Source organism: Pleurodeles waltl, chromosome 3_1 (assembly GCF_031143425.1).
Source record: "Pleurodeles waltl isolate 20211129_DDA chromosome 3_1, aPleWal1.hap1.20221129, whole genome shotgun sequence".
NCBI classification, from domain to species: domain Eukaryota; kingdom Metazoa; phylum Chordata; class Amphibia; order Caudata; family Salamandridae; genus Pleurodeles; species Pleurodeles waltl.
In genome coordinates this window covers 1,348,579,489-1,348,600,167 of record NC_090440.1, presented here as the reverse complement: position 1 = coordinate 1,348,600,167, position 20,679 = coordinate 1,348,579,489, and the positions used below count along the sequence as shown (strand labels likewise).

General features: G+C 47.2%; 1 protein-coding gene across 6 annotated transcripts in view; it reads right to left on the bottom strand.

The window, feature by feature from the left end:
* ABCG4 (ATP binding cassette subfamily G member 4) overlaps positions 1–20,679 on the bottom strand; it is a 156,135-nt gene that overhangs the window by 113,093 nt on the left and 22,363 nt on the right. For 4 of the 6 annotated variants that reach the window (XM_069224830.1, XM_069224832.1, XM_069224833.1 and 1 more), the window contains exon 2: positions 9,448–9,685. In XM_069224830.1, coding sequence (XP_069080931.1) covers positions 9,448–9,676 — 229 coding nt within the window. In that variant the 5' untranslated portion in view covers positions 9,677–9,685. Of the gene's footprint in view, positions 1–6,445; positions 6,545–9,447; positions 9,686–20,679 lie in introns of all 6 variants that reach the window. The other 2 variants (XM_069224828.1, XM_069224829.1) reach the window with 1 other exon arrangement.

The following is a 20,679-nucleotide window of genomic DNA, read 5'->3' as shown; positions in this document are numbered from 1 at the left end:
AATGCGTTCCAGTTTATATTCAAATTTGTTCTTGTGACCCGGGCCCCACCATTATGTTTGTGAACCTGTCTCCCGTGTCTCTGCACGTCAAACACCAAACCAATGAGCGATCTTTACTGTGAATGGAAACACAGGCTTAAACTGTGTGTGCGAACAGGCACTGCAACACCTGCATCACATGCTTGACCTCTGAATTATCTTCACGGAATTTGCATTTATTGTAGGGTACAGAGCATTTTCACACTACCACTAGATGGAAAGAGGTGGGAAAAACACAGGGCACAATCCACCATACATATAAAACACAAGAGGTGTTAGTGGTGCAAAGTTATGCAGGGTGCATCATGCTAGGGAAAAGTATTTTATTTGTGTGTCTGTAAACAGGCAGTCCATTTCAAACGACGTTTTTTTACAAAGCGTTTCTAACAAGCTACCCAAGCACTTCTGTTGGAACTGGAAGCTGTTACCTGCAGACTACAAACCGTTTTCACATCAGGGCTATGACCCTCTGAGATTCTGTATGATTCTCACAGGGTTGGCCTGGGACAGAAATTAGGCCCGGGCATTCAAATAAAAGTGTCCCCCCCCATTAGTGAATGAGTTAGCTAAAAAAGTGGGAGTGGTTTGCAAATTGGGTAAGTTTTAAACTTGTGAAGACATTTTGCCTAGGTGTTTTTTCAGGGTGTGATGGACTGCATGCATTTTTTCTTGCTGCAAGCAATGTTTGTGGTAATGTCAGGAAAATCAACAATAAAAACTGCCCCCCAAGACCATAAAGCAGCCCCACAAACAAAGAAAAAGCCAGGCCGCAACCTGACTTGTCAGACAGGTCTCTTGGGCACTGCCTGATTGCCCTATATGCAATGCTTAATTTGAGCCAGTGGTTTCTAGTGCTCGGCACCAGCACTTAATTTTCAACACTGGCACTTCTGAAAGTTTGCCACATGGTAGCATTATCTAATTAAGAGGCGATCACAAGAATAGTTGTTTATTAATTCAATATACCTAAAAAATGACTAATATTTGCCCCCAAGCCATTCTTATAATTTATGGGGCCTGGCATAGTTTGATTTGTCATTTCCCCATTCGAGCAGTTGTGATGCTTAGTAGTTGGATGGTAGTGTCATTGGCAGCAAGCGCTGACAGGGGCAGCGCTGATAGTGGCCTCCTGAGAAGGGCCGACACTTATTTTTTCACAAATTAAGCACTGCCTATAGGCCAATTCAACCCTACTTCCTCGCCCATATTAGTAGTTAAAAACATTCCCAAGCTCTCCAAATTTATGGCCCAAACACCCTACACTTACTGTCCATGTGCCTCTATCAAGTTACTTTTTGTGCACGTAGTGATTAATCAGTATGTGTAACAATGGAGTGGTGACATTGTCAGTCTGAGCAGCAAGTGTCGGTCGGTGACATCATCAGCCTGTACTTTAACAGGCGAGTCATCATAACATTCCTTTTAAAGAGCTCCTCTTTCACAGGTGACAAGCCTGTAAAAACGACAATCATCCCAGATTTAATGTTACACAGGCAGAGACATTGTAAAGCATAGGCAGAGTGGGCTCTAGCCCAGGGCCCCAGCTTTTTTGGGGGGTGAGGGGTCAGGAAGGGCGATAGAGCAAGCTATGTTCTGCAGAGTCATGCCCTAATGACCTTGAATAATTCTTCAACAGAATGTTTTAAATACAGTTTCCCTTTCATTTATTGTAATGTGAGCAATGTGTGAGGGTTTATAAAATACACTGTGCAGAGAAATGTGTTTGTGTTTCATGCAACATCCATAAAAGAAAAGTTCAAGTTCACATAGATCAAAACAGGATCTCTGGTATGTAAAATGGGAGCGTGACACAGAGACCATTTGCAGTAATGTTAATGAGCTGCTGCTGTGTTACAATATTGAAAACACACACCACTGTCCTTGAATATTAGATGCAAACACATTTAGAATTAGAACCAGTGTGCCCGGGCACTGTCAGTGATTTGGCCAAAAAGGGAATGAAAGAGCTGAAACTGGATCATACATTTAAAGTTGCTTTAAACAGGGCCCCCCAAAATACGTTTGACCAAGAGCCCACAAAGTCCTTAGGATGTCCCTCCCCAATTTTTAAAGTTTTATTGCAATCTCCTGGTCTCACTTCATTGAAATGAGAAGTTAAGGGCTTATTTGTAGAGTTGCATTTCGAACATTGTCATTTTTTTTACCCTTTCCACCAATAACCACTTCCTGGAGTTGAAACTGCTGGACTGACACAGTTAAACTCGAATAACCCACAGCACTCCCCATCAGCTACCCCTCACCAACAAATAACAGGAACTGTCTGGGGCATGACTGTATAGTGTTGGTTTCATGCAAAATAGAATCACTACACGCGTCTCTCCTCAAGAAGATGTGCTAAGGAAACCTCTAGGCCAGACTGCGCCTGTCCCACATCAAGGAGGAAGGAAGTCCCGAGGAGGAGCAGGGTTCAAATCAACATCATATCTCTCAAGATCCCCCACCCTCGTCCCCCGGAGTGCGGTTGCAGCATTTTACACGTATTTTTGGTGAAAATGACAATTTTTCAACAGCAGCTCTGTAAATAACCGTCAAGTTCGCCTCATTTTAGTGAAGTGAGGCTAGCATTTCAACGTCAGTGGACCCACAATGAAATGTGAAGAATGAGGAGCTGTGTGGCACTAACTTTGTGGTACCTGTTCTTTTTGAGAGGCTCCTCAGATGTGAAAAGAGGCAATTTAAGGGGGTTCGTTAATTATGTGTAACTAGCCCTAGCAATAGAAGTGCATAAAAAGTATGGGAACTGTGATGCTGAGCACAGTGGGGGAGTGCAAAAATCATAGCTAAAAACAACAAATTAATCTGGAACTATATTGCTGTCCTTTCACCTGCAGGTAACTACGTATAAAATATAACTTAACGCATATAACTTAAATGAAAAACAAATGTAAGTTAAACTATGCTATGGGAAGTGAATTGTTCTGACCGGAAAGCTTAGCCGGTTACTGTGATCACTTTAGACATCGTTGTTTGTGATCGGAGGGTAAGTGTTTCGAATCCTAGTTGGTGCACTGTGGAACAATAAATGGCATACATTTATTGTCCTTTGAGCTACCAGCCTGCGACAGAAAGCACTGTGATTATGTAAGTCATTAGTTTAAAAAGGGTTCTACTTACAATTAAAGCTGGTGCAAAATTAGCAAAAAGATCAAGTGCTCTCAGTGTTTTAAAAGGTTATAATGTTAGTAATAATCAATCAGAGCGTACCTATGGCATAACCTTGTTATGGTTTTCCAGTTACAGAATACATGCCAGGTAATAGCTTTACAGTACCTCTCAAAAACAATAACCCTTTGTCACCATGATAGGTCAAATGATTAAATCAATGATAGCCTACACTGACTTCCAAGCAGCCTTTAGATTTGCTGGTTAACCAATTGCATACGTTTACATTTTTTCAGGCAGAAGGCTCATTTCTTTATCTGCTTGTCTCATTTCTCGAAGCACACCACGGGAAAACCCTACTTCCCTTTAAATCTAAAGAAACACAAGGTAGACATTAACTATGCTGCAAGTTGTTTTTTTGACAAACTGTACTATAACAATTTTTGATAAAATTAAAAACACTTGGAAATGTTGTTCTCAGTTGAACCCGCCCAATTCGACCTCTAGCTTTGGCAGACTTTCAATTGGTCTACGTTTTGGGAGCAGGATGTTTCCCTCAGCCACCTCCTAGCAGCACCACTGCCCTCCTGAAACCCTCCCTCACAGCCACAACCACAGCTAGTCATAGTTATTACCTGCTTCTTGGAATTTCAGATGGTGTCCTAACCCCCTTTTACAAAATGCTGTCATGTCTCAGTCACCTCAAAGACCTTTCCAGGGGTAGGGTGATGATGCTGATAGGTCTTTAAAAACTCAGGCTGATGTCAACGACCTGCACTTACTGCTCAGAGTGATGAAGTCACTAGTCCAAGTTTATTACACATACTGATTAGTCACTATCTCTTCCCAGTGTCTGAGTTGATTCCTACCTGGGCAGGGTGAAGACACAGACAGCGTGAAGAACTAAAGCTCGTGTACAACTAGTGAAGGGAATCTACAGTATTTGCAGACAACGCGAGGGGCTTGTAGAGCATGGACCGACTGTAGAGTAGGAGTTCATAGAGAGAGAGAGGGACCATCTTGAAAGGTGCTTTGGGTCCATAGACTGACAAAGCGAGGAGCTTAGTGCCCATGGACAATGTGGTGAGCTCGCAATCTGCAAACGCCTGGATACCCAGTCAGGGGATTAGCTGCGCTTTATAAATTCTGATTGATTGATCTGTGCACAGGCCGTCAGGTTAACTTGTGTACAAAAAGCCAGAGGAATTTGGTGCCCACAAGAAGACGTGTGAGGATTTGGAAATTAAATGAATTTACAGCACGTAGGGAGGTAGTGCAAGGTGACATGATGCACAGTGTGTGATGAGCCTGGGGCTTTTGGACTGTGTGAAGCTGGGAGCCCAGGCATAAACAGAGTGAGGGGACTGACCAGCTACAGGGACCTGGTTTGGACAGCGGGTGTAAGGGGTTTGGGCCAATAAAGTGGAGACCTCGGGGACACCACTAGTTACAAATATGGCCTGCTAAAAATGTTGTTTACTAACAATATGCAACTTACACCTGCAATTAAGCACAGGGGCACCATTTTATTACACTGTCCTTCGCAGGGCTCCGGCTGAAATAAACTGTATAAAGTACTAAGTTATTTAAAGCAGAAAAAACACCCGTTGCATACACTTCTTGTAATAAAAGGTACCCTTTTATTTATCAATCCGCAGCAATAGTTTAAAACCATTTTCTTAGAGATTAGCGTCAGTTCATTCAGACTTCAAGCCATCGGTCTACGGTGAGCACGAGAAACATCTGAACAACAACAATGAATATCGGTATTTCTAATGTACACTTCTCACTAGAAGTACTTTAGAATTGTGGAAGATGAACTTTCAAAAGATGAGCAAAGTGTTCAAGATTCTTTTGACTTCTTGAAACAAACAGCAGCTCCTCAGAGGTCATCACGATATAAACATGAATTGACATTAACAGCGGAATAAAACATCTTCATGACTACGAATGAATAATCCTTTCCATCATGTTTGAAATATATTACAATGTGAAAGGTTTGTTTCCTATTGTTGATAAAGGTCTTCTTCCAATCTTGTATGCGCTAGAGTACATTATAGAAATTAAGTCACTCAAGGCAAAATTCTCACCTATTTTAGCACTTGAATAAAGCAGTAGGTAACTGGAAAGTGGCAAACAGACTTTTGCAAAGTAGCAGGAGCTACACTGCATTCCATATACTGCATTTTTGTAACTTTAGTTATGTTGAAACCAGTACATAAACAGGCCTCAATCACTTAGCGCCCAGTCCTAGAAGACAAACACAATAGGTATGAAAGTCAAGGACCGTGTGGCACTGGTGGAGAAAGTTCACCAAGGGAGCCAGAGATGTTAATAAGAGGAAAGAATAGATCAGGCCTCTTGGAAAAGCCACATGGAACACAGTAAACAAACCATCTATATATGAAACACGTAAATGACATAAAGATGCAGGATAAGAAAGCACAGCCGAAGAAGAGCCATCAAGAGAGTGTGAAAAGGTGGACAGAAAAGAAGGCAGAGCAAACCCTTGCGGACAGCTCAGGGAACTGAGTGGACTTACTCTCCGAGCTTGGAACCATCAGTCAGAGTTTCGGCCCCTGGTGCTTTCGAGGTGCATAAATGGGTGGGACCCACAAAAGCTCTGAGTGAGAGCCCTGGACGATAAGACAAGCAACATGCAGACTACTGGCTCCATCAGTACCCAGCTAGGTGCACAAGAAAGGAAGATGATGCTTTGCAGTTAGAGAAGAGCCAATGCATGAACAACAAACATATGAAAGAATGAAGACATGGTGTAACCTTTGGGGGGAGGGGGAGACACTTGGAACATAGGCCCAACATCTTGTCCCATTCTTCTAGATTGACTCACATTGTATGTAAAATTCCCCACCGGAAGCAATGCTAATGATGATTGATTGACAGTGTTAGAGAAATTATTGTGGTAAATTGTGTAAAAGAGAGGTTAAAAGTCTAAAGTGCCAACACTTCTGGGCTTTACTTTCTTAGCATCTGTACCATCACATGTGGAAATGGAAACCAGTACAGTGAGTTCGAGTCAAGAAACTGACCATCCAAGAAGCTCAATCCAGGACAGAAGCCAACCAGAGGAGGCAATGTTAGGAAAGATAGTCAGGATAGAGGCCTTTCAGTGGAGTTTCAGCACTTCATGTGGGTCCAGGGGTGAGCGCCCACCACTTTCAGTTTGGAAGAACATGAACACAACGATCACAAGTGAATAGAGTTTGAAATCACAGAGACAGATTTGAGCAGAAGAGAAGCGCAGAGCTCAGGATCCGTTTACCTGTGGGAGGTGCACAACATGTCATCGCTTTCGCTGTTGGAGATAAGAGCTCTCTCTCTGATGTCTCTGTTGGAGCTGAGATGTCTGTCCCCGATGTATCTGTGAGAGGTGAGAAGTCAGTGCCTGATTTCATTGGAGAAGTCACAGGTATTGTGACAATGGCACACTCAAAGAAATGTGGTCCAGAAGTACAGAGGCCATTGTACAAAGTGTTAGGCCAAAGCACAGAGACAGAGCTGCACACGCACCTTTCTTACATATATAAAGTATCACCTAAGTGAACGAGCTTTATAGAAGAGAAAAGAACAATACAGAAAGAGCCTTGAACCAGGCTGAATTTAAAAGAAAGAAGGTAGGGTTAGTTGAGACAGAAGCAACTTTTCCCATCTGTAAAGCAGAGAGATGCCGAGCTGGAGAGAACCTCCACAGGCTCCCAGTCTGCCTTGGAGCGCCCTGGCTGGGCGCTCCCAGCCAATCCTGACGCTGCTCTGAGCGGCGTCAATATTGGCCGCAGGTCAGGCTGGGAGCCTGTGCCGGCAGCGAGGAGACGGAGGAGCACAGCGGCATGCGGCGTTAAGGTAAGTGTTTTTTAAAATTATTTTATTTTAATTTCCCTCCCGCCCCACCCCTTCTGCTTGCTGCGAGCCGCTCCTGCTTATATGCCTTTCTCAGAAAACCCATTCCCACTGCAAAGTAACAAGAGCCAGAGGTTGGACATGCTCACAGTCAAGCTCGCAAACTAACTCATGGGATTAGTGTCTGTAATTAAACATCGGTACAAAATAAAGAAAGCCAGTATTTTGCATATACTTTCCCTCATCTGCTCCAAAGTTAACATTACTGCAAGGGTACACCTTTCAAAGAATTAAGCAGATTTGTTCCTGCAGTCATTCAAAGACAGTTTAGAACACATAGGCCCTCATTATGTCATGGGCGGTAATGACCGCCTACCGCTGCGGCGACGGGCGCCAAAACACCGTCGCCGCGGCTACCTACCGTCTGCCATATTATGACCAAAGCTGGATTTCCACCAGAAGGATGGCAGAATTCTGGCTACAGTCATGGCGGCGGACGGCGCTACGGTGGCGCTGCTGCCAGCATCAGCGCCACCCCAGTAGACTGCCGCAGACCGTATCATGACCCATGATACAGCCTGGCAGTGTTCTGCTGGCGGACACTGCTGCTGGCAGCAGCGCCACATCCCGGCTCCTGCCGGAGGACCCCCTCCAAGCAGGTAAGTCGGGTGCTCCGACAGGGGAGGAGCGTGGGGGGTGTTGTGTGGGGGTGTGGGTGTATGTTTGTGTGTGCATGCAGGTGTGTGGCGTGTGGAATGCGTGTGTGCATGAATGGGTGTGAGTGTGCGTGTATGTTGTGTTGTGTAAATGTGTGGGTGCTTGTATGTATGTCAGTGTGTGGGGATGTGTGTGTGAATGTATGTATGCATGAGTGGGTGAATGTGGGTATGAGTGTGTGTATGCGTGTGTATGTTGGTGCGTGAATGTGCGTGTATGTCGTGGGGGGTGGGAGCGGGAGGGGGAAGGTGAGGGAGGGCTCTGCGGAGGGGGAGGTGGCGGGGGAGCCCCCTATAAGTGTTAGGGAAGGAATTCCCTGAGACTGATAGTGCCTACCGCCATGGTTTTCGTGGCGGAAAGAAGGCCACGAAAACCATGGCAGTAGGTGGAGTCATAATCCTGCGGGTGGGACAGTGACAGCTGTCTGGCCGGAGACGGAAGTCTCCTGCCTGGCGGCTGTTACCACTGTGGCGGACAGAGTAGTACATTGGCGGTTTGGCCTAGCCAAACCACCACTGTCATATTTTGGGGAGAGGTACCGCCAGCCTGTTGACAGAACCTTTCTCCAGAATACTGCCGTCCGCCAGGGTTTTAATGAGAGCCATAGTCAGTTCTCACACGATTTATCTGCCAGATCAGATACTGCTACAAGACCCCATACATTTCCTAATACGGCACTCCAAGGATTTGTGAGCTCTTTTCATCTCGATATGTTCTTTTAAAAACCTGTTTTTATATGTTTTATCCACCGAAAGTATTTCTTGTGAGATTATATTGATGCAAAAAAAAAAAAAAACATTCAACCCTTCTGTGGTAGATTCCGTATGTGTGCATGCATCCCTGTATATAGTAGCAGATTCATAATGTTCTGTACTTAACTACCTACTTGGCCGATGCAAGGTGACCAATCTCTCCTTGCTTTGTCTGTAACAAGTGAGAGGTGAATCTCCACTAAGTCCCTAATAGGAGAGAGGCCGGTTCCTGGTTTCTCAATCTGTTCTATGTTTCTATTAAAAGTGGAAGGGCTGTCTTATACTGGTATCTGCTGAGGTGAGGCAAGGCAGACCTCAATATATATCTATGAGCTAAGCTGCCTGTTCTTGACTTCTCGGTGGCCTGCTCAAGATTTCTTGGTCTGGGGTAAGCAGTGTTTCTCTCATTTCACAGTGAAAAGGCAGGTTCTATCCCATATGTAATTGTTGTTATTGTTAGAGGTGAAGCCTGGGTCCCTGTTTTTTATGGAAAAGTTTGGTTTCTTATTTTTCTAAATCTCTGAATGGTGAGGGCTCTGCCTATCGTTTCTCTGTGTGGGATCAGATGATGTATGTTCCTAATATTTCAGCGGAAGCGAGTGGTGTGACTCCGACTTCGGTAGTACTGGGAGGCCTGTGACAGATTCCTCCAAGAGCGGGGAGCTCTGTCATGGTCATGTGTGTGTGTGTCAATCGGTGTCTGTTCCTGATTTCCCTGTGAAGGACAAAATGTCTGTCAGATGTTTCGCTACAGGTTGCTGAGTTCCCCCTGAGAACACTGTTGTAATGTTGAGCTGTCTTTCAGACACTTTGGAGGATTATTTTTCTCTATAGAACCTAAATTATACACATATAATGAATCCCTCCAAAGCTGTATGGGGCACTCTGAAACTCTACTTGGGCCTCGGTTGTGCTGTACAAATCGCCAGATAAATACATAATGAGGAGCATCTCCTACCTCTCTTCTTCCACCAGGAGCCCTCTCGAATGGAGTAGGAGAGCTCCATGAACTCAATGTCTACGGCCGAGCGCTTGGGCAGGTGGGAGAAGCGCTGCGCCTCCATGATGGTGTTCTCCACCTTCTTCAGATGTGTGGTGAGGAGTGGGGCCTCCTGGGAGCTGCCATTGCACACAGAGTCTTCCAGGACGATGGAAACAACGGAGGAATCCATGCCCTTCTCGGCCATTACTCGCACCTGTGGAGGACAGGGTGAAAATAGGTGGTCACTTCAGCAGCCCATGGAGGGTCACATTGCTCAATCACTCAAATAGGCCACGAAATTCAACACAGCTCAGTCACTCCACTAGAGTACAAAAGGCCACAATTTAACTCCAACAGATAATGAAGGATCAAACAGCTCAACTGCTTCATCAGACAATGAAGGACCATACAACACTGTTTACTCATACAAACAAGCTATGAAATACTGCTTGTGTCACTAACTACAAAAGGCCACAAAGCACCACGTTGGCCAAAGGCATCAAGAAACAAAGTATGAATAACTCAATTGATAATTCCAACAGACCATGAAGACCCACACCTGTGAATTGCTCCAGCAATCGTTAATGACACCAACGACCACGCACCACTACACCGATCAGTCATTCCAGCAGGCCCTGAGTGACCATGGGCATCACAACTGATCCACAATCAGCACTCCCACACTACTCACTACAACAGGTGATCCTTCTGCGCTCCAGCCAGCTGTTAAAATACTTTGTTCAGCACACTACATGAACCTCAAGGGCTTGGTTGTGACAGAGATTCCTAGTAGCACAAGGCTTTGCACTTCAACAAGGAGACCACAAGCACGTCAAAGTCATGTGTGATAGCCGCCAGCTCTCTCCAAAACCCCTCCCAGAGAAAACCACCATGCACGTTTTACAGCAGCATGGAACTGAAACTCTTTGCTGGCTCTTGTGTTCCTTCCGATGGCTGTGAGCGGGTGATAGTTGTGTGACTCCTGGAGAGGGCTAAGACACACTCTTGGCCATTAAGTAGGTTGGTTGGCTTTCCACGAGCAGCGGAGCTCCGCTCAAGCCCATTGTGGTAGGCGTCTTCAGACCCATCCATGGTCTAGCCCCTCCTTACCTGGCTGACGCTCTTTCACACTACTAACTCTCCTAACCCCCATGTTCTGCAACCTTCACATCCGTACTGTTCACAGACCTCCAGCGCCCAAACTTGCTGTCGCACATTCCCTCCTCTGTGCCGCACTCCCCGGGAATGCCCCGCTCCATCTCAGATCTGAAGTCTCAACACCTGGTTTTAAAACTTCTCTCGGAATTCACCCCTTGAAGCGTGAATCCGGCCCGAGCTAACATTCACAAATCATTATAGCACTTTACTTGTTTCTCCCTCGACGCCCTCCCACCCCACTCCAAAGACATAACAGTCTGTGGTGCAGCCACCATGTGGCATGCTGCTCCTGATTTCATCATTCCCCTAGACAAGTTCTGACACATGTACCAAGGAAGGTAAAAGGCATTCGAAATACTCTCACTGAGCACGGCAAGTTTCACCACGGTTCTTTGCTCTTCACTGCTTGAAATTTAACAGGTAGCCAGTAGGTGTTTTAGGTGCATGTGATCACAGCTAATGTCAGAGCAGGGGCTTCTCTATGTGTGGGGGAGTAGGTGCCGTGGCACCAGGCCCAGGAGTGTGGGGAGGATACTGCACCCCACTTCTATCAGTCTTTTATTAGCCAGCTAGAAGTAGGGAGGCACAATTTACTCTTTCTTGCATTAGGGATCACGGAAACCTTGTTGCGACAATGGGGGAATCAGGATAAGTTCCCTAAACATTCTCAAGAAAACTATTCACATCCTACTAGTAGTGCCCCCTAATGTTCTCTTTTAGAGGTATTGCGTTAGCTATGACCTTTTTTGTTTACAGTAAACATGCTTCCTGACAGGGGTTTTCAATCAGTCCTCTTTATGCACTGGTCTGCTGTAGTGTCATTCAAGTTTTGCTTCAGCCCATCACAGCATAAACCAGTGATACTCAAAGTACGGCCTGTGGGCCACATGCGGGTAGGAAGCACTTTATAAATTAAATTACAATGCAATACAATGGCCGACAAAGGGCTTCCAATTCTAAGTGGCGATTTTAGGCGTGAAACTGTTTAACTACTATGAGCTTCGTGCCATGCATAACACCTTCAGACAGCGCTGGATGTTTAACCAACAAAAACATGCATTCTGGGACTCGTAGTTCCTCTTTTAACATTATACGGGCTCAAACTTCCCAGCATGTAGGGCCAGATGTAGCAAAGGTTTTTACCCATTCTGTGTCTATGGGAAAAAGTGTTCGTACATGTGGCCCGTAGTGTGCTATTGGCTTAAAAGGGAGGACTGGCTGCCAGTGAAACATGACATAGAGCTATTGATGTACAGGGAAGGTCTCTGTGGGCTTTTCTGCTGCTCGCCAAATCTCACATTCATGTAGAAACAAATTTTTCTATTATTAAATAGATTTCTGGTCCTCACTGGCAAAATGTTCATTGAACCCTGAGGCGCTGAAACCTCTGCAAGCATGCTGCATGTTGGGGCATAAAAGATAAAACAGGCTAACCACCTTGGAAGTGGTTAGTTACGATGCATTTTTTCTAAGGCACCTGGAGCTTCTGAGGATGTGTGCATCCCACAGGAAGAGTCTTAGGTGCCAAAACCCCGGGGTTCCATAGGGTCAGAGGAATAGTGTGGTTAGGATTATAGACCACTAGAGACCTGAAAAGACTGATGTATATTTTCTGTCGAAGCAGGATAGTTCTTTAATTGGGGTAGTCCCAAGGGGTTTCACTTTTGGTAGTGTTTTGGGGTTCTCAGTGTAGCTGAAGGCCTTGAATAAAAAAAAAAAGAATACAGTCAGTTAGTCTGTGTTAGAAATGGGGTCTCTAATTGGCAGTGGTTTGCACCCTGTTCAAGTAGGGACCCTCACTCTAATCAAGGTAAGGACTCACACAGCTAAGATAACAACTGCTCACCCCCTTAGTCGCTTGGCACGAGTATTCTGGCTTATCTCAGAGGCGATATATAAAGTATTTGTGTACATAAACACACACACGCACATATACAGTGGAAACACTACAAAAGTACACCACACTAGTTTAGAAAAATAGCCACTATGTATCTGAGCAAAACAAGACCAAAACAACAAGAATCCATCATACACAAGTAGCAATGCACATTTTCAAAGACTGAGGGCCTCATTACAAGTTTGGCAGTCCTACGACGGGACCCCAAAACTCACGGGAAGGACGCCACCGCAGTAGTGGTGACAGTCTCCCCGACCATATTACAATGTTTCTGCTGGACTGATCGGCGAGAACATTGTAAGGGTTGACCCTTACAATGAAGGGTTGTTTGTAAGAAGGGTTGTAAGAAGGGTTGTTTGTAATCAGCCAGGTGACGCTGAGTTTAGTCGTGCTATGGCTGGTTGCAACCCGCATGCCATCAGGAACCATGTTCCAGGTGGGGACACGGTCCTTTGGCGCTCAGACCCCCAAAGTCGTAATTTGGTGGTCGGACCACCAAAGCTGTGGCGGTCCAACTCGTAATGAAGCCCAAAATCATAGTACTGTGCTTAGAAACACAATAGCACAATAGCTCCAACTGGGGCTATCAAGCCGTCTTGACGGAGTTGTTCCCAACAGTCTGACGCCACTCACGAGGGAGTGTGGGCCAGTCACGGAGTCGCACGGACCCCAGGTACAATACCTTGGAAAACAATGAGGAAACAAAGACATTGCACAGAGTTGGGGAGGTGTCGCTGGAGACGGTGCTGCATCAGCTCCTTACTGCTACTGGGGAGGTGAGGCATTGGATCCTTACTGCTAGGCAGGGAAGTTGAGGCAATGGTTCCTTACGGCAAGTCACGATCAATGAATACAGCAGGTCAAGATGCAAGGAGTCGGCTTTGCGGTGTCACAATCACACCATGGGGCCACAGGTGCTGCGTAGAGTCGGAGCCGGGTGCACAGATGTCAGCGACACGGCACTCTGGACCGGCGCTGTGGCGGGACTTTGGAGGTACTGCGGCAGTGGCGGGCCTGCAGTGGTGGTCGCAGTTGTTGCACTCAGTGGGGACCACTGCTCTGATGCAGGCAGCGGCACGTAGTCAGACAGCGGCGCCAGTTCTGAAGTCGCTCTGGAGTCGATGTGCTTGGTTTCTTCTTAGAACTCACTCCCAAGGGCCCAGGAACTGGATTTGGCACCACTTGGCAAGTCATGAATCTCAGGGGGAGAGACCAGGTGCTGGCAGATTAAGTCTTTGATGTCCCTGAGACTTCTTAACAGGAGACAAGCTCAGTCCAAGCTCTTGGAGAACAGTTGGAAGCAAGATGTAGAAAGCCAAGCCCTGTCCTTTCACTCCCAGGACAGAAGCAGCAGGCCAGCACAACAAAGCAACAGGCAGAGTGGCAGTCCTTCTTACAGCATCCAGCTCTTCTCCCTGGCACAACGTCCTTAGTCCAGAAGCGTTCTAACTTTGTGGTATCAGAGGTCCCGTACTTATACCCATTTCTGTCTTTGAAGTAAGCAAACTTCAAAGAGAAGTCTTTGTAGTGCACAAGACCCCGGTTTTCTCCACCCTGGCCCCAGACACACTCCAGGGGGTTGGGGTCTGCGCTGTGTGAGGACAGCCACAGCCCTATTCAGGTGCAAGTGTCAGCTCCTCCCACCACTCTAGAGCAGGAAGACCCATCAGCCTAGTGATGGACCATCAATATATACAGAGCACATCTCAGCTCCCTTTGTGTGCCTGTCTAGAGTGAATGCACAAACAGCCCAACTGCCATCCTGACCCACATGTGTATTCAGCAGACAGGCAGAGGCACAGAATGGTTAAACAAGAAAGTACCCACTTTCTGAAAGTGGCATTTTCAAACTTACAATTCAAAATCCAACATCACCAAAATATTTATTTTTAAATTGTGAGTTCAGAGACCCCAAACTCCACGTCTCTTTCTACTCCCAATGAGAAATTACACTTAAAAGATATTTCAGGGCAATCCCCATGTTACCCTGTAGGAGAGAAAGGCCTTGCAATAGTGAAAACTGAATTTAGTAGTATGTCACTATCATGACATGTAAAACACATGAGTACATGTCCTACCTTTTAAATACGCTCCACCCTTCCCATGGGGCTGTTTTGGGCCTACCGTAGGGGTGACTTACATGTAGTAAAAATGAAGGTTTGAGCCTGACAAGTGGGTGCACTTGCCAGGACATAACGGCAGTTTAAAACTGCCCACACAGACATTGAAGTGGCAGGTCTGAGACATGTTTGGATGGCACAATTAGTGTAGCATTTGATATACAGGCCATGGGCAAACATGGTGCACTATACTAGGGACTTACTAGTAAATCAAATATGCCAATCATGGATAAACCAATCACCAATCCAATTTAGACAGAGAGCGCTTGCACTTTACCACTGGTAAGTAGTGGTAAAGTGTCCATAGTCCTAAAGCCATCAAAAACAAAATTCAGCACAGGATCAAAAACAGAAGGTCAGAAGCAAAATGACAGGTGAAAATGTGCCAAGAGCTGACAGGTCTTACACGTGTCCCCCCAGCTGATAGTGGGGAGAATTACCCAACCCCTTGGGAGTTCTCATCACTAAGGCAGAAGAACCTGGAAAGACCATCAGCATTGACGTATTTCTATTGCACTCCACCTCTTTATTCTGGGGAGTAACCGCCTACTGATGAAGGCTACAGTCTGATTTAGGCCCTCTTCATTTAGCTGTGAAATACGGCTCCCACACCATGCACTGAGGCATCTGTCTGCACCACAAATTCTTTGGAAAAATCATGAGCCTTGAGCACAGGTGCGGTGCACATGACCTCCTTCAGGGCATGAAAAGCAGCCTAGCACACCTCTATCCAGATCACCTGACATGGCAGCTTCCTGGAAGTCAGCTCTGTCAAGGGGGCAACAATGGTGCCATACCTCTTGACAAATCTTCTGTAGAACCTGGTGAGGCCTAAAAAGGCCCTCACCTCTGTCTGGGTCCTGGGGGGTGCCCAAGCCAGAATAGTGTCAATCTTGGCTCACAGGGGCGTTACCTGGCCGCTCCCAACCTGGTGTCCCAGGTACACCACAGACCCCTGTCCTATCTGGTGCTTACAGGCCTTGATAATGAGGCCTGCACTTGGCAGGGCCCTCAACACTTCCTGAAGGTGGTGCAAGTGATCCTTCCAGCTAGAGCTGAAGACAGCAATGTTGTCTAGGTAGGAAGCACTAAAGTTCTCCAACCCAGCAAGGAGCAGGTTGACCAGTCTCTGGAATGTGGCAGGGGCGTTCTTCAACCCAAGGGCATAACCCAGAACTGATAATGCCCTTCTGGCTTTGATGACGTTGATCTCTCTTTTGCCCCCTTGATCAAGGCAATCTGCCAGTACCTAGATGTTAGATCAAATGTGCTGAGGAACTTGGCCACTCCTAACTGGTCAATGAGCTCATCAGCTCGGAGGATGGGGTGCGTGTCAGTCTTGGTGACTGCACTGAGCACTGGGTAGTCAACACAGAACCTATGTTCAGGTGTGACACCGGGAGGAGCAGTCTTGGGGACCGGAACCACTGGGCTGGACCAAGGACTGTTGGAATGCTTGATCACCCCTTACTCCAGCATTTTAGAGACTTCCTTTTTGATGCTGTTCCTCACACTATCATCCAACCTGTAAGACTTGTGCTTAACAGGCAGACTGTCCCTAGTGTCAATGTCCGGGATACACCATTGGGTGGCCCCAGGGATGAGTGAGAGAATGGAGGCAAACTGTCCCAGTGACTGGCAACAGTCTCTCTGCTGTTCTAGAGTCAAAGCACGAGAGAGCTTCCCACCCTCCACTGACCCATCCTGCTCTTTGGAAGACAGGAGGTCGGGTATAGGTTCACGGTCCTTTTTCACCCTGTCATCAGTGACCAAGAGCATGGTCAACTCAGACCACTCAAGGTTCAGCTTGAGGCGGTTCACGTGCAGGACTCTCAAAGTGTTCCTAGGAGTCTGCATGTCCACCAGGTAGGTGATATTACCCTTGTATTCATTCACCTCAAATGATCCAGACCAGTATTCTTGTAACGCATGGGGCCCTACCAGAGCCATCACCTGTACTTTCTGGCCAGGCTGACACTCAAAACTCAAACAGAGTGGTATTCTGGTCATACCAGCGTTTCATGTCCTACTGGCTAGCCTCCAGATTCTCCCGGGCGAGTTTCCGGAAGCAGGTTGTCTGGTTCCTGAAGGCCAGCATGCAACTGAATACATCCTGTGGTGGCTTCTTGCTCCCAGCACTCCTTTACCAAACTGAGAGGCCCTCTCACAGGGTGCCCATACAGAAGCTCAAAAGGACTGAAGCCAACCCCCTTCTGAGGTACCTCCCTGTAGGCAAACAACAGACATGGTAACAGGACAACCCACTTATACCTCAAGGGTTCTGAGAGACCCATAATCATGCCCTTCAGTGTACAGTTGAACCTTTCAACCAACCCACTGCTTTGGGGGTGGTAAGGCGTGGTGAACTTATAGGTAACACCACACGCCTTCCACATGGCTTTCAACATGAAATTGGTACCCTAGTCAGATAACACTTCCTTGGGGAAACCCACACTATTAAAGATCCCCACAGGTGCCCTGGTGGGTGCAGTCATTCTCCTCAGAGGGGTAGCTTTCGGGTACTGTGTGGCGTGGTTCACCAAGACCAGAATAAACCTGTTGCACATGGCTGTCTTGCGATCCAGAGCGCCACAATATCAATGCCCACCCGCACAAAAGGGGTGCTCATGATAGGAAATGGTTGAAGAGGAGCCTTGCTCCTCTTCCCAGATTTGCCAATAGTCTGGCAGTTTTGGCAAACCCTGCAGAACGCATTTGAGAGTTCCTCATTTTAAGTCAGTAAAAGTGGGAGACAAGCCTGTCAAAGGTCTTGTCCTGCCCCAGATGACCCGCCAGTGGCATATCATGAGCCAGACCGAGTGGGAAGGCACTGGAGCACTGGGGTACCATCAGCACACTGGCTGCCCAGGCTCAGCAACTTCAGGCTCGCTAAACAGGAGATCATTCTCCCAGTAAATCAGGTGTGATCCAGAGGTGTCTCCAGCTGTCTGGCCCTCAAGAGTGGGGCATGCTTTCTGCGTTGCACAGAACTCCTCCCTGGTGGGGGTCTCCTTCTCGCTGCCAATGGGTCAGCTCAGGAAGGTCCCCCAGTTCGACCACTTATTCCCCTGAAGGTTCCATGGCGTCCCACTCAGGTTCAGCCTCCTCCTGGAGACATGAGCAGGTTCCCGTGCTCCTTTGCCCTTCCTCCTCCTGGCAGGCACCTGGGCCACTGTTTCAGGCTCCAGGTCCTGCAGATCGCCCACTATGGCACCCATGGACAATGTCGTCATGCATGCCCACCCTGGCAATCCTAACATTTCCGAGTGTGACCTGAGCTCCACCTCCTTCCAGGCGGTATGCTCCAGGTCGTTTCTCAGCAGACAATCAACAGGCATGGATGGACTCACTGCTATCCTCAAGGAACCTGAACCAACACCCCCATTCAAAGAGAACCTGAGCTACAAAACATTGGCGCTCATTGTTGTCTACTGCTACACCTTGTGGACCACATTAGGGATTATCTGCTCCTCAGACACCAAATGACAGCGAACAGTTGTCATGCTGGCTCTGGTGTCTCGCAGAACCCCCATCAACCTCCCATTGATGGTCACCAACTGCCTGTACTTCTTAGTGTTGTCAGACATGAGGGTTCTCTGGCCCACCTCACCCTCAACCAGGGAGACTTCAGTCAACTCAGTTGGCTCCTCGCCACTATCTGGGGTCAACTCCTCCCCAAGCACTACACTGGCCACCCCTAGTGTCTGCCCACCGGTAGGGGGCTGTGTCCACATAGGACACTTGGGACTCTCCCTGAAATTCCCTTCCAGATTACAGGTGAAACACTTTAGGGGTCCCTTCCCTACAGGTTTTCCTGAAGGGAACCAACTCTTGTCCTCAACAATGGGGTGGGAATCCTTACCCTGGGAACTGGTTTGAGGCCCTTTAGAAAATTCTTGCTTTTATCCTTGCCCCTCTTCTTCTGTTGGGGACGCTGCCCACCCCTGGATGAGTCTCCCATATACAACTTCTTTTGGGCCCTGGTGCTGAGCCAGCAGTCCACCTCCTTGGTAAGCTTCCTGGGGTCAGTAAACTTGCTGTCACTCAAGTGCTGGCGAAGCTCTGGGAAATGACGACGAGACACGTGCTCCAATGCAATCAAATAGTAGAGCCCCTGATAGCCTGCTACCTTTCTGCCCTTCACCCAACCATCTAGTGCTCTGCAATAGGAATCAGCATACTCTGCCCAAGTTTGAGAACCAAGTTTAGTACTTTCCCGAAATGTTACCCTGTAACTTTCTGGGGTGACACCATATCTCCTGGTTAGGACTGCCTTCATGGCAGGGTAACTCATTCTATCTTTTTCATCTAAAGCCAACAAGGTGTCCCTCCCCTCCACTGAGAAATACTTCCAGGGGCCTGCACCCCAATCTCTCTCAGTGACCCTGTTCATTTTCAGTGCTACTTCATAACCCCTAAACCACTGCTCTGTCACAGGTGATGCGGCGTTGGGTGCGATGCTTCAGTTCCTTACGACATGGCAAGGTCGTTGAATCTAGCAGATCAAGATGCGAGGCATCGCCTTTGCGGTGTCATGATCTCACCAGAAGGTCACAGGTGCTGTGTGGAGTCAGAGCAAGGTGCCATAGAAGTCAGAGACATGGTGCTCTGGACTAACACTGTGACGGGACTTCAGATGCGCTGCTGCAGCATTGGGTCTGCGGTGTCAGTCACAGTTGTTGCACTCAGCAAGGACCACGTGTCCGGTGCAGGCAGCAGCACTGTGTCAGACAGCGCCACTGGTTCCGAAGTCGCATTGGAGTCGATATGCCTATTTTCTTCTTGGTTGCACCAGAACTCACTCCTCAGGGCCCAGGAACTGGATTTGGCACTACTTGCCAAGTCAGGACTCTCAGCAAAAGAACCCAGGTGTGGCAGATGAAGTCTTTGATGTCCCTGAGACTTCTTAACAGAAGGCAAGCTCAGTCCCTGCTCTTGGAGAACCTTTCGAAGCAGGATGCAGAAAGCTGAGTCTGGTCCTTTCACTCCCAGGGCTGAAGCATCAAGCAGCAGGCCAGCACAACAATGCAACAGGCAGAGTGGCAGTCTCTCCTACAGCATCCAGCTCTTCTTCCTGGCTCAGTGCTCAGTCCAGAAGTGTTCTAACTTTGTGGTGTCAGAGTTCCAGTACTTATAGCAATTTCTGTCTTTGAACAAGGCAAACTTCAAAGAGAAGTCTTTGTAGTGCACAATACCCTGCCTTATCTAGCCCCTGGCCCCAGACACACTCCAAAGGGTAGGATACTGCTTTGTAGGAGGACAGGCATATTCAGGTGCAAGTGTCAGCTCCTCCCACCACTCTAGCTCAGGAAGACCCACCAACCTAGTGATAGGCCATCAGGATTTGCAGGGCACACCTCAGCTCTCTTTGTGTGCCTGTCTACAGTGAATGTACAAACAGCTCAACTGTATCTAGCAGACAGTCAGAGGCACAGAATGGTTAAGAAAGAAAATGCCCACTTTCTAAACGTGGCATTTTCAAACTTATAATTCCAAAAAAAACTTCACCAAAATATATATTTTTTAACTAGTGAGTTCAGAGACCCCAAACTCCAAATCTCTATCTGCTCTCAATGGGACATTACACTTAAAATATATTTCAGGGCACTCCTCATGTTACCCTATGGGAGAGATAGGTCTTGCAATAATGAAAACCGAATTTAGCAGTATTTCACTATCAGGACATGTAAAACACATCAGTACATGTCCTACCTTTTAAAAACACTTCACCCTGCCATTGGGGCTGCCTTGTGCCTATCTTAGGGGTGGCTTACATGTAGTAAATGAGAATGTTTGGGCCTGGCACGTGGGTGCACTTGCCAGGTCATAATGGCAGTTTAATACTGCCCACACGGACACTGTAGTGGCAGGTCTGAGACATGTTTAGAGGGCTACTCATGTGGGTGGCCCAATCAGTGTTGCAGGCCCACTAGTAGCATTTGATTTACAGGCCCTGGGCGCACATGGTGCACTATACAGGGAGTGCAGAATTATTAGGCAAATGAGTATTTTGACCACATCATCCTCTTTATG